At 48.9% G+C, this 21,114-nt stretch overlaps 9 protein-coding genes across 9 annotated transcripts; 4 read left to right on the forward strand and 5 right to left on the reverse strand.

Annotated features, from left to right (window-relative positions):
- Nucleotides 1–458: 458 nt before the first annotated feature.
- On the reverse strand, nt 459–823 carry P174DRAFT_421050 (uncharacterized protein; the record flags this gene model as incomplete). Its single annotated transcript, XM_024824920.1, has 2 exons — nt 459–572; nt 626–823. 2 exons carry the CDS (start codon nt 821–823, stop codon nt 459–461), a joined length of 312 nt encoding a protein of 103 aa, XP_024683108.1.
- Nucleotides 824–2,780: 1,957 nt separating this feature from the next.
- On the reverse strand, nt 2,781–4,705 carry P174DRAFT_389876 (WD domain protein). The gene is made up of 2 exons (XM_024823465.1): nt 4,432–4,705; nt 2,781–4,356 (listed from the first exon to the last, which is right to left on the reverse strand). The coding sequence occupies exons 1-2, from the start codon at nt 4,593–4,595 to the stop codon at nt 2,793–2,795; spliced, it is 1,728 nt and encodes a 575-aa protein (XP_024683109.1). The 5' UTR covers nt 4,596–4,705; the 3' UTR covers nt 2,781–2,792.
- A 284-nt stretch (nt 4,706–4,989) lies between these two features.
- P174DRAFT_441815 (SAE2 C-terminal domain-containing protein) lies at nt 4,990–7,278 on the forward strand. The gene is made up of 2 exons (XM_024827421.1): nt 4,990–5,749; nt 5,806–7,278. Exons 1-2 carry the CDS (start codon nt 5,008–5,010, stop codon nt 7,230–7,232), a joined length of 2,169 nt encoding a protein of 722 aa, XP_024683110.1. The 5' UTR covers nt 4,990–5,007; the 3' UTR covers nt 7,233–7,278.
- A 564-nt stretch (nt 7,279–7,842) lies between these two features.
- P174DRAFT_369693 (peroxisomal membrane protein PEX16) lies at nt 7,843–9,185 on the forward strand (the record flags this gene model as incomplete). Its single annotated transcript, XM_024822294.1, has 4 exons — nt 7,843–7,996; nt 8,067–8,099; nt 8,165–9,002; nt 9,062–9,185. The coding sequence occupies 4 exons, from the start codon at nt 7,843–7,845 to the stop codon at nt 9,183–9,185; spliced, it is 1,149 nt and encodes a 382-aa protein (XP_024683111.1).
- Nucleotides 9,186–9,519: 334 nt separating this feature from the next.
- Nucleotides 9,520–10,709, reverse strand: P174DRAFT_389883 (ribonuclease H2 catalytic subunit RNH201). The gene has a single exon (XM_024823466.1). It carries the CDS (start codon nt 10,635–10,637, stop codon nt 9,546–9,548), a length of 1,092 nt encoding a protein of 363 aa, XP_024683112.1. The 5' UTR covers nt 10,638–10,709; the 3' UTR covers nt 9,520–9,545.
- Nucleotides 10,710–10,791: 82 nt separating this feature from the next.
- P174DRAFT_441817 (Cupin domain protein) lies at nt 10,792–12,811 on the forward strand. Its single transcript, XM_024827422.1, has 2 exons — nt 10,792–11,363; nt 11,424–12,811. The coding sequence occupies exons 1-2, from the start codon at nt 11,264–11,266 to the stop codon at nt 12,656–12,658; spliced, it is 1,335 nt and encodes a 444-aa protein (XP_024683113.1). The 5' UTR covers nt 10,792–11,263; the 3' UTR covers nt 12,659–12,811.
- Nucleotides 12,812–13,584: 773 nt separating this feature from the next.
- Nucleotides 13,585–15,432, reverse strand: P174DRAFT_441820 (TBCB family protein). The gene is made up of 4 exons (XM_024827423.1): nt 15,377–15,432; nt 14,715–15,009; nt 14,161–14,380; nt 13,585–14,059 (listed from the first exon to the last, which is right to left on the reverse strand). The coding sequence occupies exons 2-4, from the start codon at nt 14,982–14,984 to the stop codon at nt 13,725–13,727; spliced, it is 825 nt and encodes a 274-aa protein (XP_024683114.1). The 5' UTR covers nt 14,985–15,009; nt 15,377–15,432; the 3' UTR covers nt 13,585–13,724.
- Nucleotides 15,433–16,079: 647 nt separating this feature from the next.
- Nucleotides 16,080–17,767, forward strand: P174DRAFT_441821 (tRNA (carboxymethyluridine(34)-5-O)-methyltransferase). The gene is made up of 3 exons (XM_024827424.1): nt 16,080–16,471; nt 16,530–16,654; nt 16,825–17,767. Exons 1-3 carry the CDS (start codon nt 16,349–16,351, stop codon nt 17,306–17,308), a joined length of 732 nt encoding a protein of 243 aa, XP_024683115.1. The 5' UTR covers nt 16,080–16,348; the 3' UTR covers nt 17,309–17,767.
- P174DRAFT_185561 (MYB DNA-binding domain protein) lies at nt 17,488–18,922 on the reverse strand. The gene is made up of 2 exons (XM_024821267.1): nt 18,175–18,922; nt 17,488–18,069 (listed from the first exon to the last, which is right to left on the reverse strand). Exons 1-2 carry the CDS (start codon nt 18,639–18,641, stop codon nt 17,667–17,669), a joined length of 870 nt encoding a protein of 289 aa, XP_024683116.1. The 5' UTR covers nt 18,642–18,922; the 3' UTR covers nt 17,488–17,666.
- Between the last annotated feature and the right edge of the window lie 2,192 nt (nt 18,923–21,114).

The following is a 21,114-nucleotide window of genomic DNA, read 5'->3' on the forward strand; positions in this document are numbered from 1 at the left end:
TAAAGATCAGTCGTGGATCTTACTAGTCACTTGGATGGAGGGTTCTGATAGAGGAGAGACACTGAGAGGTTTGAAATCGTGAAGGTAAGACTGCTTTTGAAAGCTACAAAGCTATGGGTATTTCCTTGATCTTCTGCATCACACCAACGAGTTCATCACACTTTGCCCACGTGCAACCAGTCCTTGTTCATTTCTTAAGCCGACGTCTCCCTGCTTGTAACTGAGGGATAAAAACCGATAGAGCGATTCGGCCCAGGTGACCATTAACTCGACATAATGCCGGCCGAAGCTCGGAAAAGACGGAGAAGCCGGCAACCATATTGGTGAGCGAGGTCGCAACCTCACCATAGAGGGAGACTTCGCACCACCCGAGATTCTCGGACGGGCCAGGATGATATCTCCGATTAATGATTCTGTGTGTACTAACGCGATACTGAAGACAGATGACCCGAGATGTCTCAACTAGTTAGGGCAAGCAGCCTGGACGTGTCCAGGTTGCTTGCACTTGTAGCAAACTCTTTCACCCTTGGCTTCAGTTGGGCAGTCGCGGGATACATGTCCGACATCTCCACCTACGATCATTGTTACTCAACAAGTGCGAGACGAAGATTGACGAGAAACTCACAGTTGTAGCACTTCTGACCATGAGTGCAATCGCGGGCCATGTGGCCAAAGCCACCACACGAGTAGCAAGTTTGCTGGCGACCACCGTATCCTCCGTGACCGAAACCGCCTCCATAGTTGCCGCCCTGGGAGCAATTGCGTGCGATATGGCCGACTTGGCCGCATTTGTAGCATTCTTGGCCGCCGCTGGGAGCACCATTGTAGTTATCGCCCGAACCAGCCTGGGAACACTCGCGAGAAATGTGTCCAGCAACACCGCAGCGGTAGCACGACTTCTCCTTGGGAGCTACTGTACACTCGCGGCCTAAAGGAAGGAAATGTCATTAACCAATTATCCATCAATCTAGATGGCATATTACGATGAACTTACTGACATGGCCCTGGCCTATTGTTGCTCGATGTCTTTAGAAATGTCTTTGCCCAAACATAAAAGGCTGAAAGGTTCAGGCAGGAGTAATGACATACCACCACAGTTATAGCTGGCAAAAGAAGTATTAGATCTTGTCTGATTTCTGACGGGGGAGGAGGGTCGTACCAAGTAGGAGTTCCCTTCTTAGGACAATCGCGAGCCTAACAGGATGAGTCTCTTTTCTTCTTTATAGTTGCTGAAAGGGCCAAGATGGCAAATCCATTTTGTTGGTGAATTGGGCGAATTCTTACCTGATGCGAGGCATCGCCACCTATGAAGTACAGTCGTTAGTCTATCATATTTCTCAAGGTCCATATTCCAGAGGAACAGATGGCCAAGATTTCAAAAGTGCACACTGTAGCGAGACGCAAGAAAAGAACACGGGCGAGGAGACAATAAATGTGTCAGCAGGAGGCTGGCGCGACCAGCGACTTCTTTGGGTACATTGAAAGCGATTGATGCAAACAGCACAATAATGAAGCATCGACAATGAGATAGATTTGGGTGAGAGCGCAGTACGCACAAATTGACAATCGCAGAGATTTTCTTGTTAAATTTGCAAGGACTCACAGTTGAAGCATCCACGACCTCCAGCTTGATATTCCATTTTTGATGATATGTGGGCGAAGATAGGAAGAGTGAGTTTGTTGTATTATTTTCTTTTTTTCTGTTTCAGAAGAAAAGAGATTGAGATTGAGAGAGGTTGATCAGAGATTGATTGATTCTATTTCGCAGGGGAATAAAAAAAAAATTTAGTAGTGGTAGCAAAGAGATATGCTAGCTGCCTGCGGGGTGGAAAAGAGTGCTTCCCGTGCGTGGTTCCTGGCTAGACTTTTAACTGGGAGTCAACTTCGCTAGAAGACCCCACAGTGCACAATGGCTCCTCTCAAATCTAAATGGCAGGGGCTTCATGAAGAATCAGAAGGAGGTATATCAATAAATTCTCGAGCAACCAAGTGATAAAATGAACCCAGGGCAGGCAAGCTGCGGCAGCCGAGCCGTGGGTATTTTCTTTTGGCAAGGTAAGGCGCGGACAACGCTTCCTTGACGAGGTCGAAGTTTTGGAGGATATTGTCAAGGAAGTTTCCAGGCGAGGGGCACGATGGTGAAGCAAATATATTGAGTGGGAAGCCCTGATACTGGACTGCCTGAGACAAGGTCGAGGCATTGCGGGCCGGCGATGGCATGAGAGCACCATTCTGGAGCAATTCCCGGTTCTGAATGAGTAGCAGCATGACTGATCGTTCTGCTTGGACTCAATACTCATCTTGATGCAAAATCGCGCTAGCAGTCTTCATTTTTGCAAGAACCCACAACATGCCATTCGCAGAGTCGAAGATCGGTACGTGCAGTCTTCAAAGCTGACCCTACAAGGAGCGAGGGGATGAGGCGAGCAATTGATGTGTTCATAGTGTCATCTGTATATACAGAGTGAGAATGGGAAAATGAGATGAGAGAGATTGAGCACAGTAGTTGTGTGATTTTTCTTCTTTTACAATAAGGACCCCCTGTGGAATATAACATATGCCTTTAATGATGCCTACAAGGTCCTCATCCTATTGAATGTTCCGCCATAACAGCAGACCAGCTCTGCGCTACTCTCGTACAATGTCATAAAAAGTTTGAAGAAACTTGTATGGACAAGAACCCTTTTCTGAAAGGCCATTTTCAAATAAGATCCCTGTGCTGTTCATCAGGGAGTCCTTTTGTTTACCAAGGATGCCTGACTTGGCTGATCATTTAACATTGCTCAAATATTTCATGTGAAATCATACATTTCTATCAAGTGTGTCCCAGTTTCCTTTCGACTGGAAAGAAGCAGACGCTCATCATCAAACCCAACACAATCTCCCGTCCGAGCGTATTCACGAGACTTCTGCCCAGACGCCAATTGTGGCCCGCAAAGCTGGCAAGCAAGAAACCCTGCTAGGAAGGGCCCGCCCTCATGAATTTTACATGGCTTATTGTCAGGATTGACCTGGATGCTGTTCTCCCCCCTTGCTGCCTTCGAAGACCCAAGTGACGGAATCAGACTCTCAAGTTCCCACACTCTAATTTCGTCGCCACGAGAGCTCACGGAAATCGCCTTTCCGCGGTCGCTCACTTGCACTGCAGATACTGACGAAGTATGACCCCAGAGCCTCTGACCTCCCTTGACGAAAAGTTTTGCACCAGTGGAAACGACAAGATACACTGTCAATGTGTTGTCTGCATGCGACGTCAAGAGATACGGGTGGGAATAGGAAATGGAGGTTGGCGGTTCCTGGTGCAATATGGACGGCTCTGTCAGTTCCACCTGAGACTCCCCGCTTGATGGCTCCGATTGAAAAGACGAAGAATATCCCCTCCTCGAACGAGTAAGAGGATGCAGTGGCATTGCTCCATACTGAGCGTTAACGGTGCTTGCAAGTCGAGAACCAATCTGCTCGCCATTCTTGCCAAAATGCAGTTCTTGAATCCCCAATGACCAGCCACAGCCAATATGGAAAAAGCTGTAAACAATAGATGCAATGATTTCCGAATGCGCCAATCGGATTGACAAGGACATCGGGGATAAAATACTGTCTGCCTTGAGAGATGCGAGTAGTTTCACATCTTCCCCTGAGGATTGTTTGCTCGCATTCGCTTCGTTGGATCTAGTAGAATGCTCGGGTTCCGCTAGAAACATCTCATACAGTGATAAATCATTGTGCTCTGAGACCATTAGTAGGTAAGAATTCGATGTGGCCATTGCGGTGATTGCTCCATCGGCAAAAGCGGCATGGAAAGAGCGTAATCTCAGGCATAACGACTGAGTATCCATATCATAGACGCCGAAACGGCCGTCTGCAAATCCCACTGTTACTTTGATAAGATTCTGCGGTAGGCAGCGGCTCACCGCTAACGCTGTAGGGAATGCTGAGGTTTCTGATTCGGACTGCACAAGGGGAAGTCTAGCAGAGCATGATATTTGATTGCTAGCACGCCAACACCTCAGCCCATGCTCGGAGTCTGCTGTGAAGACAAAGCCCGCGCAGAACTTGATCAGCATTGGGGAGTGCGCGGGTTGTGGAAGTTCGACTTCAGTTACTTGACAGATTCCCTTGGACCAATTATGCCTAAGGCGATACTGTCTCTTCCAACTCGTCACCTTTCCCTCCTCAGCTAAATGAGCATGGCCCAACCATGTTGAAACATGTGGCGAGTACGTTGCCCATGACGCAGAAAGGGTAGCCTGTCGAATATTCGCCACTCGGCGTGCTCGAGGTCGAACCCATCGCGAGTAATATTGCCTTTTCCAAAGCTCTGAATCCCCAGCAAGTGCATGGAAACGACGAGATACCCTAAAAAGGAGCGTCAGCCAAGCTCCGGAATACTGGAAAAGGGCCAATCAAGAGAGTACAGAGACAAGAGCAAACCTTTGGCATATTAATAACGATGGTATGGGTAGAAAGGACAAGATCTGGAGCAGCAGTTCGTCGCTCAATAGGGAGAGGCGATCTTGACTATCTACCTGAGTTATGCGGGGTCGCTTGGGCTGCTGGTGATCCGTATTGGAACTGTCGAGATATCTCTTGGACATTATGTGTGCTAATCCTCAAGAGGTACAAGTGATACCGGATGGAAGCAACCAAGTCCAAAGACGCTCATCATCATTTTGATGAAATTGAGGCGTGGTGAGGCAGCTTGTGAGACCATGATGAGCTTTGATACGTCAAAGGAACAATTGCCCGCTTATCTAAGGATTTCAGCAACGATAAGGTATGAAATAATACGAATATGTAACGATACCTTACATGTTTGCTTACCTTACATTGCCCGTCAGTCAACTTAATAGGCTGCGTACCTCAAGGTAGATACCGAGGCTGCCCATTACGGGAATAGTACGGAGTATCGCAACGCGTCATTCGCGATTCAAGCGATAATTAAGTATAATACCTAGGTAGTCTCAGGGACGTGATGGGCGACTTACCTGCAACCTGCGACCGACCCTCATGGAGGTTTTAAAACAGCTACATATCTCTGTCTCTCAAAATTTTGATAAACTTTTCGATGAAGCCTATAAATCCTTACATACGGAACTCACGCGTCGCGACGAGTACGTCAAGGAGCTAGACAAGAAGCTAGCAGGTACAGACAGAAACACTGTTTCTGCAGAGGTTCTGAAGCTCAACCGCGAGATTTCCCTCTTAAGAGAGGAAATTCGTCGCAACGATGTGGGCCTGGAGGACATTGAGGGACTGGAAAAATTGGTCCGATTAAAGGACGTCTATTCACCAGAACACCTCCTGTGGGTATTCGAGACTGGCGATCAGGAAGATGGACGCTTCACAGCGGACAAAATGAAGGCCGTCTGGGATCAATATCTGGCGCTTTATAAGGATTTCCAGACACTGATTGATGCGTCCAAAGATCTCAAGGCAAAGATTAAACGACATAAAAGAAAGTTACAGTACTGGGGTGCTCATCTTGACAAAGAAGAATTCACGCTTGTACTTGGTGGCCGTGCAGTCAAGTTCAAACGAGTCCCAGAAAATACTAGAGATGATATGACACGTACCCCCTCAAAATATTCGCCCCTGTGCCCCACTGATTTGCCGGTGAAGGTTGGAGATGCTTCTGCACAGATACATTTAACTCCAACGTCCGACTTGACTGCATCCAGACACAACGCACAAGGCAACGGCGGATTGCCGCCTGCTGCTTCCATGGAGCCATTGTCAACACAGTCAGAAAGTTCAACCGATAGCGATGAAACCGCTTCAACTCCTCGACCCCCGAATCTTCTACAGAATCGAAAGCTGGGGCATTGAAAAGAAAGCGTGATACAGTTACAGACCATGCTTCGAGTAAGCGCGGCCTCCACGGCACTCGGGCGAACGACCAGTTGGCGCAGCCCGTTCTGATAAAGGGCGAGAGCATGTCCTCTAGCCCCATACGAATTCACCTTGGACATAATGTAGCTGGGACTCAAGACTTGGACGAGGTTGGCAGCGCAGTCGAGACGCCGAGGAAAAGAAAATCCTATCATCTGGACGGCCAGTCCCATGAGCTTCCATCAGACACTACCAAGTCTCCTTTGCCCCGCAATCCAACGGCTCTACGGTTGAATCGCCATAAGACGGAGCCGACCCAGCTGGCTCCCAAGCGGCCTACAGTACTTCAACCTGTGGACACTAATTTGCCAAGCGCAAATGGCCCTAGGATATGGTCGGAGCAAAAGCAATCGAATAAGTCAGAGAGACGTAGCAGGTACGCCTTAGACTCGGTAGCAGAAGATGGTGATGAAAGTTTGAGGCTCGTCCCAAGGAGAGGCCAAGTAAAGCAGGCATCCCGTGTCCAGTTGACACAGACAAGCACGAGCATGGACGACGTACTGATACACCAGCGGCTGGACGATCTCCTGGAACGGCCTTTGCGACCCCGACATCCATTGCACATACAGAAGAAGAATAGAAACATTGCTGAGATCGGGCCCGACCAACGGGACATTTCCCGTGACCCATGTACACAAGCCTCGGGGCGTGTCAAGGAACCCTCAGAATCCAGTGAGCCAACCGAATCCGCCATCGGTAGGCCTTCGATATCCGTCGGGGACCGGGAAAAGTCAGAAGCCTCTCCGCAGGAAGGTTCGCGGTCGCATTCGTTCAAAGTCCCTGATACGGTCGCTGTACACTCGGAAGACGAACCTTTTCGAGCCCGACCGCTCCACCGACTCGGTCTTAGACATTTTAAGATTAACCCGAATGCTAACCAAGGGCTAGACTTCGCGTATGACACAGTTGTCCGCAGAAAGGATGAACGCAAGTGTGTCAGTGGCTGCACGCGCCCGGGTTGCTGCCGAGAGAAGTTCCATGCTATGGCGCGTCTTGGTGGCCCGCCAACCACTACGGACGGCTCAGACGATGGAGAAGAAGAGCAGAAAATGTTGGAGGACTACCTCGGTGAAGAGAAACATCTACTCGACCAGCTGAGCGCCGAAGAACGTCAGAGCCTCCTCCATGAGGCCAGAGCGAGGCGCATGGCCAACCTCTTCAGTAAACATAGGCATGACCATCAGCGTCCCAGCACGCCTCCAGGATTCTGGCGAACGGACATGCCTGACACACAAGAACTGGAACATGATCGCGAAGTAGCGAACAATCTCGAGAGGGAAAAAGTGAAGGAGCGGTATCGAGAAGCAATGCGTGGCGGAATGTGGAAATTCGCTGATGAATGACCTTGAAATGTGCATAACAACAGATATTGGAAATATAACGGCATAGCCCAATGTTTAGTATCGCAAGTAAGCAAACCGCTTCAACAATGATATTCTTTCGAGTGACCCAACATGTTTGTTCCTCGCATTCGGCTCTGATGCTCTTCTCCAGTCATATCCATGGTGCTGCATATCGCAATCCCGCAATAATGGTAGCTGATTGACTCAGCACAAGTCATGACTATCCAACTCATTGACGGTGTTGCTGTGACTGGCAAATTCATAAGCAATACTGGTACTCCTGCTCAGTTCCCTATACCTTTGAATGAGTAAGGTATGTGTCGATCACAAGGTAATGTAAATGTAATGGTAATAATAATAGTACCAGTGCGGACTGCGGAGTAAAACCCCTTATGGAAGCTTACCTCGGCATCGTCTTGTCCTTGGGTAAGAGCCGGACACGTGCCGCAGTACTCCTGTACCCAGACTCGACTCCTGGAACCATCCAGCGAGGCGATCTCGATCTCAGCCTAATGACTCTCTTTTCGCAGCCTCGAAACCTTCAATTGTTTTTGCAAAAAGTGATATTCTTGTAGCTTGCTCGGCACTTCCGGAGCTCTTTTCATCGGAGATGAATTCAGACTGGAAGAGTCATAGTCCGGTATCTGCAACATTGTTGCAGCCGTCTAAATGGCTTACTCTGTATGAAGACTTTGTGACGAAGAATGCTAGCTCCGTGGGTCAAGTCGAGTCTGCATTGAGATCTCTCACATATATTATTCCTGGTGAGGACCGCATAGAAGCGCCCCCGAGCGCCTTCTCGTCGATTGCGGATGGAGGCTAATCTAGCTCTAGGGCGGTATCGAGACTCCGAGATATCATCAGAATGTGGTCTGTATACAATCTAAGCATCTTAGCAGTTATCCATGTACTCACAAGTCTTCCTCTTTGAGCAGTCCATTCTGGCGTTCAGCTCCTTTCGCTCTATCATGATAGCCTCGTCTCCCGGGTGGTTGCGAGACTTCCTTCAACAGTTCCGCGGCCGGCACCAACACCTCATTCTCGGTATACAAAATATTGGATATCTCATTCGGCTCTTTATCATCAGGTGGCTCTTACGCTTCAGATGGTACGATACACCGAATTGCTCTGGGAGATGATCGCGCGACGTCGAGGTGAAAAAGTACGCTGGCGCGTCGTTGTTCTCATCGAAATCATCAAAGCGGCATGTCGCATGCTTCTACTGCGCCTCACAAATTCTAGGCCGCTGGTCAGTCCACCGTTACCTGAGCGCGAGGTAGATCCTAGGTCTACGGAGGAAGAAGAGAGTGATTGGAATGGGATGCAGACACCCGTCAGTGAGCGGTCCGCGGACTTGAGCTGGACTATGCCGCGCACTGGATTATCGCTTCCTTCTCTACCCGATGCCAACGACATTTCCAACTTCCTCATATCCAAAGTCTTAACAGCCGATGATATCAAGCCGCCGAAGGCGCTGTTGCACCGTGTCAGTGGTCAGGGCCAATTAGCAGAAGTGCTATACATCCTGCGGCCGGTCATCTATGCACTAGCGCTACAAAGATGGCGGCGCGACAAGAGAAGCTGGAGGCCCTGGTTGATTGGCTTTGCTATGGAGTATGGTTGTCGTCAACTTGCCAAATCCGATTTCCGGGAGCGGGTGGCAGGAGGCCTTCGTGGCCTCACAGGGCTTGAACGCGAGGAACTGAGAAAGCGAGGCTGGGCCATGGGCTGGTGGCTTATGCGCGGTGCATTCTATGAGAACATTACCAAGTATGCAATCCCTGGCCTTCCATTTGAGGTGAAGGGAACGACGAGCTGACGCTGATTAGGTCGTGGCTAAAGGGGTTGACCAGCAAGATGAAAGGTAAACCACTGCTTGATTTGGTGGGAAGCGTCATCGAAGACTATGAATACTTATGGGAGAACTTCTATTTCTCTACTGCAACGCTGTGAAGACTCACTCTTTCATTGCGTAACCCGCCTTTTACCTCGTGCTTGCCGTTCTTATATCGGTTTCCAGTTGTGTCTTAAAAGGCCATGCAGGTCCATGATCTATGGGATGAATGGCTGCTTGTGTAATCTTACTGTTCATCTGAATCGCGATGATTATTCGGCGTTTTGGAAAGTCTCATTTGATGTGTGATGTGTGCTTCACAAGGAGTTTCAAGGAGATACCCATGGGACATGAGTGGTCACTACTGGAATTTTTGTTCTTTGTGAATTACCTCGACATGTTCAGAATCTGATTAAATTGGGGTATCATAACATTCACCATTCTTTCCTATTGAAGCCAAATGGAAGGGCGGTTCCTTTTCAAAGCACCTCCGTTGATCGGCGACCAAACCATTCCCGCAACTCATCCTGCTCAGTTCTCTTTCCATTTCTTGCGGTGGTAAGCAGAAAGTCTTTGATCGGTGCAGTGCCCTCCTCTTCGACCGGCCAATCGACTCTAGTTCCTCCCTTGAGCTCAAGCATTTCTTTTGCAGTCCCCCAGCTAAATCGGCACTCGTTGCCCCATCCGAAAATGGGGTCCATATGGTTTCTGAGCCAGCTGACGCACTTGGAATCCGAAGGATACCCGCTTCCCCAGCTGTCTGTGGCCACCCCCAGCGATGGCGCTTCAGATCGTTGAAGTCCGTATACGGCTTCGTGACAGAACTCCAGTGCCACGTCTCTCGTGACTTTGGCGACCACACTTGCAGCGCTTACGCAAGGGTATAGAGCGTCGGCTTTCTTCGCGACTGTGATCTTCAATGTAGGGAAAATACGCTCCAGTCTCTGTTGATAGGTCGCTGGATTCCCGATTGTGTCAATGTAGACCTCTCTAATGTCTACTCTGCGCTCCTCCACAATGCCGCGTATTATTTCAACAGTGGCATCCATCGCCTGTGCGTTCAAGTTATACGCACCAGATGCAGGCCGCATCATTCCTGCAGAGATATCTCGCGCAGATAAGACTTTGGTCGCCCACCCACACGATGCATGGAGAGGATTTCCAGCGGTGCAGAGCAGCCGCATCAAGTTCGCGCGCACACCGGGAGTGAGAACTTTACTATCGTTGAAGCTATAGTCGCGAGCCAGGAGGGAGTGATGGAGAGTATGCGGAATATAAAAGGCACTGTATACCATGGGACCCAAGACTGGACCACGTCCCGCTTCGTCGACACCCAGTACAAAATAGCTTGGTGACGGGGATGCAGATGGCGTGGAAGAATCCGCTGTGATTGTGTGATTGTCGCCAGTGACCTGCGAAGACCCCTCTGTACTTGCGAGAGGAAATGAAGAATAGTAAGCGTAGGACTCTCCAGATAGCAGTCGAGCGCGATCTATACTGGGAGGGATGAAAGAGCCAGCGGAGGTAGATGCATCTGGAGCATCGGTGACACTCAGGCCGGATTCTTCCATATTCGCAGCAGGGCCGAAGACTAGGAGAAGAAATAAGCTCAAGAAGAGGCAGATTTAGATTAATTTATCAGCAAATGTTGGACGACACTCACATGCTGGTATGGCCTGGCGACTGCACTTTGGGAGTTTTGGACGCGTCAAGAACCGTTCCGGACTAGCGGCACTTCCGCGCGTTGTTCGCCGCCCATCATGAATTCCAATGCAATTCCCCTCCCAAGTAACCATCATCTTTACTCTTGCCCGACGCTTGAATTCCCCTTTCTCAACATCCTATTAGTGCACGAGGCACAGGGTGTTCCCCTGCATGAGATACATCGTCCTACTCGCAGAGGTTCACGGCACAGAGATTCTGGCATCGGACGCTGCTGGCCCCGTGCGACTCCAATAATTCGGTGAAACTGTTTCCCGCACCACTACTCCTATACCTCCGCAACAATGGCTCCTCGCGGGCCTGCGAAAACTCGCGACTATGACTATTCTAACGTCGGTAAAGCTGGGAGGTAAGTAATGCAGGGGCATGTCTCCTTAGGAATCCTCCGTCATTTCGGCAAGGGAACCCTGACAATGGCACGGGATGTAGACGAACGGGAGTTACCTTAAAAGAAGGCAAGCGCGACGAGCATGGAATGGAGGAGATTGATGGGATTTTCTCATCTCCCGAAAAGTCACCCGAAGCATATGGCAACAACACTACGATTGGGTCCGATGGAATGTCCATGGATGAAGGTGTGTGATTCACTTCTTCCGATTTGTCCGCGATCATACTGATCTTGTGCCTGGTCACAGGCAATGGGCTTGGGCCCGCTGACTTCTTGAGTGGAACTCATGGGGGGCGCGCATCCTTCCTCCCGCCGCCGGTTGCGCGGTCTCCCATGAAATCCGGCTTGAGTGGATCACCGCGGCGAACTCCTGGCTTGCGATCTTCTGCAAGCCCGCAACGTGACATTCTCTCTTCCAGTCCATCAGATGGTAAGGGGCTTGGGAGTGCTAAGGGGGAAACACGGCGTGATGTATCCCCTCTTACCAACCGTTCCATCAATGCGCCCTCTCTAAACCATGTCAATGGCCTGCGGAATAATAAAGGAATCAACAAGACGGCAGGAACCACGGTCACAGTTGACTTCTCAGACAGTGACGCTAATAGTCAAATGAACGGAGACGAAAACGCGAATGCATTTGAGCAGATGCGAAACAATTACGACGACAGTTTCAACGCTGGCGACGACACTTTCGCGGAAGATCAACAGGATGAGTCTGAGCGCGTTGATCGTGTCGACATGGATATTCCGTCGTACACAGCTGCCGGTTCGCGCAAAACAGAGCGATCAAGAGCCGTCCCCAAGCCTAAGAAACTTGCACAATCTGAGAAAACTCGGGCCCAAGAAGTCACGCAGCAAAATGAGACGAGCGAGCAAGGAAATGTACAGAAACGAAAGCGCCCTGGGAGACCCCCAAAACTGCAAAGGATGAACAATGATGAGGATGATGCCGTGGGACAACGACCTTCCAAGAAATCAAAGACTGCCAGTCAGACTGGGCGGGGGTTGAAGGGCTCCGGAAATCCAGAGTTAGACAAAGTTGTGGAAAATTATGTCAATCGTACGGGGCCTCTAAAGGATCGGAGCTTATACATACTGAAGCGGGAAATACCCACTGATGGCAGCGCAACCCACACTCGATCGGGGCGAGTTTCTGTTAGACCGCTTGCTTACTGGAAAAATGAGAGGTGCGTTTATGGAGACGGCGAGGCCGCCGAAGGCCAGCGCTATCCGCTTTCGACTATCAAAGAGATCATCCGAACAGAGGAACTGGAACCGGAGAAGAGGAAAGTCAGTAAACGGCGGTCATCCAAGAAATCCAAGTCGCGGAAGAGTCGAGACGATGAGTCGGATAATGAAGACGACGATTACGTCGATCCGTGGGAGAAAGAAGGCGGCGTCTTGCATGGTTATGTTAGGAAATGGGATCCAGACACCCAAGCCGGTTCCATCGAAGAGGAGATCCTCGGTAAGTACTTTTGAATGCTTGCTTTTTTCTCTGATCGCCTGGCTATTGAATCACACCAAAGTACGCTGACCCAGGGTAATTGTAGATATCGCCTATGCTCCGTCCGGTATCGAGACGAGAGATGTCAAAGACTCTACCTTCCGCTTTGCTAAGCTGCTGAGCTCCCCGTTCATCGGCTCTGGAATCGTTGAACTGCCCCCAGGGGGTGTCAAAAAACCCAAGAACTCAAAGAAAATGCACATGGTCTTCTACGTGTGTCACGGACGGGTCCAGGTAGATATATCTGGCGTGCAATTCAGCGCCGGAAAGGGCTGTGTATTTCAAGTGCCAAGAGGTAAGGGAGTCTCTTCAGGACGTGCTTGCCTTGTGTCTAGATCCCTTGCATTTCCATTGCGCATGCTGATTAGCGTTTTTCTCGGTTGCAGGCAATTATTACAGCTTTGCGAACACGCATGGGAAGGATGCTCGGCTCTTCTTTACGCAAGGCTGTGTTCCGGTGGAGAATGACCAGTCCAGCCCAGGATCAGCTTCCAAGCCAGCTGTCTCAACTGAAGACGAGTCAACAACTCAAAGGGGTCGCCCAAACGGTACCGGTAAAGGCAGGCCGAAAGGCAAGCAGAAGGCAGGAAGTGGGTCTAAAGCTTCATGATCCTTTTCTTCCCCTCGGCTTCGGTCACTCCTGTGGGATGGGATCGACTGCGAGCGTGTGCGCAGTGCAGTTTCCTACTTCCTCCTTTTTCGCTGTTGAGATGCTGTAGAAGCTTTCTTCCATATTGGGTATTTGTATTCATTTCGTGGCTTTGGCCCTTTTCAGTGTAGCGATTTACCAGCATGGGGTACTGGAACGACGGTGTTCGGGGTTTCTCTGACATTTTTCCCCCTTTCCTTCTCAGTCCATCTCTTATTTGCCGGCGAATGAGCACAACGATTGCGAGCGGGAGCTTGGTATAACTGGATTTATTGTCTTGAATAGAAATATTGTGCCAGACCGATGCTAGCCTTTCCATTCCCCTTTTCTCTCTGTTTCTGTGATTCTCTTCCTGCTGGACTACTTGCTCAGCTGAGATAAGGAAAGTATTTTCATATTTCCTCCATTTCATCGTCCAGGTCATCAAACAAATCTAATGGGGGAAAGTCTCCGACTTCCACCTTTTCGGGCTTCACAAAGACGCCCGTATTGTTGGGACAAGTAAAATAGCGTCTGCCACCTACACTACCGTCGTTCTTTCCGGTAGGCTCGTCGAGTTCAACTCCTACCCAGATAGGTTGGGGACCGGAGTCGGAAGTTTCTTGAGTTGTGACGTCCACTCCAGGGAAAGGTATCGTAGGCACTGGCCCAACGTAGCGTATGGTGCCTCGCCTAACGTGTGGAGGCGATGACGGAAGAATAATAGCACGTCTGGAGACGGCGATGCCTGTCATCCCTCGATCAGTAAATGAAATGAATAATCTTCTTTATGACCGGGTAATGCCAAGCCGTCGCTCAACCCCGTGTCGCCATTTTTTCATGACTTACCCCGAACGCGAACATCCTCGGTATCTTTCTCTGCCTGCTTTTGCATCGACTCCTTCGGTGACAGAGCCTTGGGATCGAATCTGCCGAGTTTCTGGTTCTTTTTCCAGGCTAGAACCGAGTGTGGAAGTGACTCATACGTGGCTGAGGGGAGGACATATTTCTCCACAGAAGACAAATCGTTGAAATTAGGCCGTGCGGCTTGAGGGCGAGTATCGTGAACCTATGAAATGATGCTATTGTTCAGCGAATATCAATAGAATGCATTGGTCGGTTGCTTGCTCTGAGGAAATAGCGAGTCACCGCTGTCGGGCACCTAGACAGCTCATTGCCATTTGAGACTGATTTCACGGTGTTGCATTCATCTGAAGCTGGCTGGAATCCCAAATTCTGGAGGAAAGACAAACAAGTCAAGAAGCATTGAGCTGTAGTTGTCAGATGCCTGACAGACCAGCCATCCAAGATGAACGATGAATAACCAGGACCGTCCGAATCCGAGCGTACATGTGACGAAATTGTTGGATTGGGGAAGAGGTAGACGGAAAGACGGCGCATACCTCAATCTCGCAGCCCTTCATCAGACCCCAGTTGCCGATGATACTGTCATCTCCATCTACCCACTGATCAGCACGCCCGGGTGCCTTCAGTAGTAGACGCTGACAGTTCGTGGGGATGCCAGTCATCGTCTCCAACTTAGATTTCAGCTGCAGGACACTCCATGTCGGAGTGACACGACGCTCTGTCAGGAAGCGCGGTTCGGAACCAGTTGCTGTACCGGGCGTGGTGATGATGACAGAGACATCTGTCGGCGAGGGCTGGAATGCCATCACTGATGTGATTGAAGCAGATCAACTATATGGAGGTCAGCCAAGGTCTGAGTTCTATATGCTTTCTACAATGAAGGTATCCCAATTGAAGTCATGGTATACGCCTATCGGTCACATGGTGGCAGGCGAATTGCAGGCAACGCGAACATATAACGCCATGGGAATCATAAAGTCTTGTATGCGGAATCTTCCTGATGCTCAAGCAAGAGAAAAAGAGGGAGGTTTCCTCGTAGAGTGCCAGAGATATGTGAAGATAATAAGTGGTATCGCTACACAGGAACCGGACAATAGGCTTCAGAGCGACCAAGGCCTTGATCCCGTATAACGTACCAGATCTTCGTTGAGGGACAAGGTGAGGACAAATAACGACAATGGGACTTCAAGTCACTCACAAACGGTATATATGTTTCACCAGGACTACAGAATTCGCACTTCGACCATATCGAACTGGGTCTGGTATCTCGACATCAGATGGGTGCACGAAAGGCACGTGGAGCCCAACTCCACTTCTTGGCCCCTTAGGCGGGAGTGTGTGCCTCAGGCTACAATGTGAATGGTGATGGTCGGAATTGATCCAGAACTATCAGAAGAACTGGAAGACCAGACTGAGTTATCCCGAGCTCTCGTATATTTTAATGGCAGATTCTTAGGTAAATTCAACGTTCAATTATATACGTATTGACCACTTGAGGTTGGGGCCGATGACCGTACTTCCATACGCCCTTGCTCAATGAATGGCTTTACCAGCCAAGCTTTTCAATCTGTACACCAAGTACGGAGCAAGTCCATATCTACCTGATCTACGTTGTGCTAGCTATAGTTTGGCTTGTCCGAGACAGGCAGATGAAATCTCTGGCCTCTGGTAATTCAAAAAGTTGTATATATATATATATATATATATAGGATGCAGTTGCATGAATTGATGCTGCCTTAGGCACTGCGATCAATAACTGGGAAGGACCCATTTTAGGACTTTTGCACGCAACACTACGGAATACTACTACTAGCCTGCTACGCAAAAGATAAGGTACGTACCTTAGCTGCCATCAGCCTGACAGCAGCTGCTGATTCAGAAATTCTCCGAAAGGCGCATCAGCAGCAAGGCCAAACACAACCTTAATCTTACCTTATTTGATGGAATGCCAGAAAATTACCGCTTGGTTTGAAATCTGAATTACCAGAGCTGCATATCTTGGCGGCACAATCTGCAGATGCACCTCAGTTGATGATACTCTGTATTCTCTTACTATAACTGCGTACCCCTGACTGCAACGAGACAGCATAAGAAAATCCCGGACCCTCCGATTTTGCATGTGAGGGATTCTTAAGCCGAGCCTGTCGCAACAAGAGAAAGCCCAACCGAAATGGCATCGTCGTCTTTTCCCGATTCTACGGCGAATCTGCCCGATGAAGAGGCCTATGAAGAGAAAAACGTACATGAAGTGTATCAACAGATAGCAGAACACTTCTCCTCGACCCGTTACAAGGTGCGTAGCACGCCCTACTTATCAATACATTGGTAAACTGATGCTGATCTGTCTATAGCCATGGCCGATTGTCCAAGGCTTCCTCAAAGGATTGGCACCGGGGTCTATTGGTCTTGATGTGGGGTGCGGCAATGGCAAGTACTTGTCTGTAAATAAGGACGTTTTTATAGTCGCCTCGGATCGGTAGGTCTTTATCAGATATTCTGCTATTTGCTACTTCATGAACGTGTTTGTAGAACGCAGGGCGATATTCGTTCCCAACCTTGTATATCTATTTGTTCATTCATTGTCACTTCCTTTCGCAATGTCTCGTCCTCCGCCACATTCCACGATCGATTGCTAACGCCAGCCAGCTCCGATAATCTCGCCCGGATCGCCGTCAAACACCAGCCGCATTCAACTATCGTGGCGGACATCCTGAATCTGCCACATCCAGATTCGTTATTTGACTTCGCTATCTCAATTGCTGTTGTGCACCATTTGTCCACACCTGAACGAAGAATTCAGGCTATCCGCGAAATTCTCCGCACTTTGAAACCTGCCTCTGATAAATCGTCCGGAGGCAGAGTTCTGCTGTATGTTTGGGCCTTGGAACAAAAGACTAGCCGCAGGGGTTGGGACAAAGGCGACAAGCAGGACGTAATGGTTCCTTGGGTCTTGAAGCCCAAGCCTGCCAATGGTAGCTCTGACGACGAGCCGAGGACTTTCCACCGATACTATCACCTCTATGAGGCAACAGAACTGGAACGCGACATTGAAAGAGCGGGCGGCCGGGTTCTAGATTCGGGCTATGAAAAAGACAACTGGTGGGCGATTGCGACACGATCCGATGAGTAGAGGACAGTTGTGCTTGATCGATATAACGTTGGACTTCGAGAACCAGCCTCGAAGCCTCTACCTTGCATACCTCCCCGTTTTCTGTTCATGTAAATTGCATATAACGTCCACCATATATGATGGGTGATGACAAAGAGAATTCGTCGAGTTGAAAGCCTCCTGGAAACGCTCAGTAACAGAAAAGCCAGGGGATCACGGAGATCGTTTCTATGAGAACTCCCCTCACAAATAGTGAGGAACACCTTCAACCTGCGCTATGCATATCATAACAACACGGAATTTAAAACAAAAGAAAAGAAACATCAGAAACAAAAAGGAAAAGGAGGAAAACGAGAACTTTGGGATCATTTCGATTCCGCTATGGCAGCGTTCGAGGCGGCAAACCATAGGGAGGTCCTAAATGCCCGCTATGGCTGCCGCTTAAGTCCAGAGGACGGGGAAACTGATAGGCATCGCGCGGTAGGGGAAACGGCGGGGCTGGCGCATACGCAGGAACACCAGCGGTAAGTTCTTCAACTGACGGAAGTTGGGGCGGAGGAATAGTACGTGATGCAGATCCTTTTCTTGGGCGAGATAACGATGTACTGGCCCTGCGAACTCTGGTCGCTGGCGGATCTATGGCTGAACTCGATAACGAAAATGGGACTACGCCAGCCCGGCGTGCCATTTCTTGCTCCCCTAGCTGCCAATGCATAGCCTCCGCGGCTCTCCATGGGATGGCCATCTCTTCTGCTACTTTTGACCACATCTCTGCTTTGAACCTTTAGTCTCCTAGTCAGCAAGTCATCTTCGCAGCTTTCGTAATTATCTCCGAAATTAAATTCTCTCCGCCTGAGTAGACAGAGCCAGTCTTTTCAGAAACGCACCTCTCGTATAGCCTTGCAAGTTTGTTCTTCTTGTCCTCGTCCCACTCGCTTCGGCGCTCCAAGTAATTCTGATAGTGGAGACGGCAGCTGATAGCGCTTCGCCCCGGGAGCCGTTTACTGATGTCCTCCCACTTCATGCCACTACCCCGCAACTCTATGATGAGTGCATCTTCCTCGGGGGACCACTTCGATTGCTTCTTGGCCGGAGACTCGGCTGTATGGGCTGGCTGCAGACGCTTGGCAGGGACGGACGCTGGGATTTTTGCGGTAAGAGGCGGTGCGGATGACAAAGGCGTGGAGGCTGCGACAGGTATCGCTGGGCCCATGGAAGCTGGAGGGAGGGTCCTCGAAGGGAAGGCGGACGAAGTAGTCACCGAGGCGGCTTCCTCCTCATCTTGGGGCTTCAGAAGCAGTGAGATATCCACTTTGGCAGGAGGGTAGAAAGCTTGGTTTTGTAACGCAATCATATGCGCGACTCGCAATAGAGAGACTCAGCCTGCAATGGTTGTGGGCTATGAGCCAAAAGAATGCATATGTAATCGAGGAAAATATTCCCTGATGACCTGGCTTACTGGCCAGATAAGGTTACCTTCGATGTGTTCGTCGATCGGTACAACCAGAGAAGAGCAAACAAGGAAGATAATCTAGGATGATATAAAAGTCGAGTGACGAAGCAGAATTCCTCCCGAAACAAAGACAATTTGAGACAGACAATCGGTCTCGCAAACTTGCTTATCCTGCTAGCTCCAAAGTTCTAGCAAAGATGGGTAGATGGCACAGTCTAGCCGTGTGACGTTTGAAAGGCAAACCACCAAATAGCGCAAAGTCGACAAGACGCAGATAACGACAATATCAAAACACTGGAAGTAAAGGCGAAGATTTGAGAAATGGAATATCGTGTAGTAACCAAGTGAGGCCTCCTAACAGATGAAAGATTGAAAGTAGAATGTGTCAATGGTAGAACGAGTCTCTATGTGACGATTCGAGTATAGTATCAAATGAGAGTCTTCACCGAGTGAAGAGGGTCTGGTCAGGATAGTATAAAGAATAGAAGAGACTCGAAGTTATCGCATAAGATAATGCCAACGAGAAGATAAGAAGAGAAATCCGGGATCACGAGGGAAAGAGCAGAAGAAGAGGAAGAAAAGACAAAAAGGTCAAAAGAAAAGGAGGGAGATTCAAAAGGAAGATGAAACAGCTTGAGATGCATAGGAAGAGATCATCATCGTTGACAGCTGATCCAGCAGTTGGCAGACAGCAAATTAGAGGCTTTTGCAGCTATAGTAGTAATTTAACTAAGGTAGCTACTAGATACCGCTTACTACCTTCCTACGACACAAGAGTACAAGGAAGATCGACCTATGAGCCTATGACCCTACAAGTAACAGATTACGAGACTACCTTAGGACGGAGGCGATTAACAGGTTTCAGTGGTGAGGTGGGTTCGAGCAGGCCCCGTTGTTGTTCGTCTACCCAAGTTTGGTGATGATTTTAATAATAATTATTTATTATTTATTATTTACCATTAGTGTAAGGTTGCTATTATTTTTGTTTGTTTATTACCTGTTTACCAACGGTGGTAAGATTTATGTATACCTAATTATGGCGCAACATGGGGTCTGTTCAAGTACCTACCTAGGTAGGTTATAGGTCCTGTACGTTCCCATCTGCTAGCTCTGTAGAGTGTTTCTATTCCCTATCCTCCAGGAGTGCCTTTGATTTTGAGGCAACTCGTGGGCATGGGTTAGGTAGGTAGAAGGGTCCATTGCCTAAGGTATTTCTCTGAACTATTCCAATATTTTTTATTATTACTCGGTACCGGTCTCTAACACTAACAGTACTCCCGACTCTTCGAGTAGCTATAACGGGTTCCACACCCAGGGTACTAGATACTTTAATCAAAGCCTTCTCTGGCGGTCAAACCTCTCAGAACGTTCGAGCCCGTGTTTCTGGTTTGGGAGACTGGGTTTGATCATTCGATGAATGCCTAGCATGTTCGTGAAGACGGGAAGAGATTACAGTAGCCAACAGTCAGCTTGAGAAATAAAGCGATCAAGTTATCTTCCAACCTGCGAGAGACGGGAGTATCGACGAGGCTTTGCAGGGCCAAGTAACTCTGTGCTCTCTGGGTTCCAGCATCTTAAAGGCCGTTGATCTTATTTCTTGATAATCCCACCCTCGAGTGGAGGGCAATGGAGCACATGTGAAGACTAGATTGGAGATCTGACGATGAGATTATTCATGAAAAGACAAAACGAGGGGAAATAAGAGGGGCACTAGAGGACCAGAGGGGACCTAAGTAAAAGAAAGCGAGTCTAAGCCCTTTCTGTACTTAGACTTGAACTACATACCGGGAACCCCAGTATGCGAACCACTGATTGTCCTTTAATTTTTGAATGAAATTCCTATTAAATTATCTGTTCTCTTTCCCTCTTTTATCTTATCCAGTATTTTCCCTTTGTATATTTCTATCTTGCTTTATTTCCTACAAACCTCATTGTTCTGCTTGTTGCCCCAAAAACATTACTACTTCGGGTCTTGAAGAATTGGCTTAATAACTATGGTGGTAATTCTGACTCTCGTACATCAGCGACGAACGCGCTGTTTATACTCAACATGAGTTTTGTAGATTCGGATAGGCAAATACAAATAAAGTCAGAAAGGGCAATGGATACAACTAATCAATGTGGACATTAGGATATGATAACACGGAGAGATCTTGAGAGCATTAACTACTTCTGCTGACAGGCAGCAATATTGAGAAGATATATATACTTTTGCCAGGTCAGGTTTATACCGGTTCGAAGTAGCCGATCAAGTTCACGTCTCAACGGCTTTTCTCATTATTTCTAGGTTTCTAACTTCTGGTAAGCCGGACCCGAGCCCCTGCGATGGATCTCCATTTTCCAAGCAATTAGTCTAACGGCGGAGACGAACACC

Source organism: Aspergillus novofumigatus (genome assembly GCF_002847465.1).
Source record: "Aspergillus novofumigatus IBT 16806 chromosome Unknown P174scaffold_4, whole genome shotgun sequence".
Classification (NCBI taxonomy): domain Eukaryota; kingdom Fungi; phylum Ascomycota; class Eurotiomycetes; order Eurotiales; family Aspergillaceae; genus Aspergillus; species Aspergillus novofumigatus.

What these genes read in the sequence shown, in the direction of transcription:
- P174DRAFT_389876 (XM_024823465.1), bottom strand. Translation starts at nt 4,595, where the DNA reads ATGTCCAAGAGATATCTCGACAGTTCCAATACGGATCACCAGCAGCCC. An exon ending in TCGTTATTAATATGCCAAAG is followed by an intron (nt 4,357 to 4,431) that starts GTTTGCTCTTGT and finishes GCTCCTTTTTAG; the next exon opens with GGTATCTCGTCGTTTCCATG.
- P174DRAFT_441815 (XM_024827421.1), top strand. Translation starts at nt 5,008, where the DNA reads ATGGAGGTTTTAAAACAGCTACATATCTCTGTCTCTCAAAATTTTGAT. An exon ending in ATTGTCAACACAGTCAGAAA is followed by an intron (nt 5,750 to 5,805) that starts GTTCAACCGATA and finishes AATCTTCTACAG; the next exon opens with AATCGAAAGCTGGGGCATTG.
- P174DRAFT_389883 (XM_024823466.1), bottom strand. Translation starts at nt 10,637, where the DNA reads ATGGAAGAATCCGGCCTGAGTGTCACCGATGCTCCAGATGCATCTACC.
- P174DRAFT_441817 (XM_024827422.1), top strand. Translation starts at nt 11,264, where the DNA reads ATGGAGGAGATTGATGGGATTTTCTCATCTCCCGAAAAGTCACCCGAA. An exon ending in TGGAATGTCCATGGATGAAG is followed by an intron (nt 11,364 to 11,423) that starts GTGTGTGATTCA and finishes GCCTGGTCACAG; the next exon opens with GCAATGGGCTTGGGCCCGCT.
- P174DRAFT_441820 (XM_024827423.1), bottom strand. Translation starts at nt 14,984, where the DNA reads ATGGCATTCCAGCCCTCGCCGACAGATGTCTCTGTCATCATCACCACG. An exon ending in TGAAGGGCTGCGAGATTGAG is followed by an intron (nt 14,381 to 14,714) that starts GTATGCGCCGTC and finishes ATCATTTCATAG; the next exon opens with GTTCACGATACTCGCCCTCA. An exon ending in CGAGGATGTTCGCGTTCGGG is followed by an intron (nt 14,060 to 14,160) that starts GTAAGTCATGAA and finishes GAGGGATGACAG; the next exon opens with GCATCGCCGTCTCCAGACGT.
- P174DRAFT_441821 (XM_024827424.1), top strand. Translation starts at nt 16,349, where the DNA reads ATGGCATCGTCGTCTTTTCCCGATTCTACGGCGAATCTGCCCGATGAA. An exon ending in TCTCCTCGACCCGTTACAAG is followed by an intron (nt 16,472 to 16,529) that starts GTGCGTAGCACG and finishes ATCTGTCTATAG; the next exon opens with CCATGGCCGATTGTCCAAGG. An exon ending in TTTATAGTCGCCTCGGATCG is followed by an intron (nt 16,655 to 16,824) that starts GTAGGTCTTTAT and finishes AACGCCAGCCAG; the next exon opens with CTCCGATAATCTCGCCCGGA.
- P174DRAFT_185561 (XM_024821267.1), bottom strand. Translation starts at nt 18,641, where the DNA reads ATGATTGCGTTACAAAACCAAGCTTTCTACCCTCCTGCCAAAGTGGAT. An exon ending in CTTGCAAGGCTATACGAGAG is followed by an intron (nt 18,070 to 18,174) that starts GTGCGTTTCTGA and finishes AGGAGACTAAAG; the next exon opens with GTTCAAAGCAGAGATGTGGT.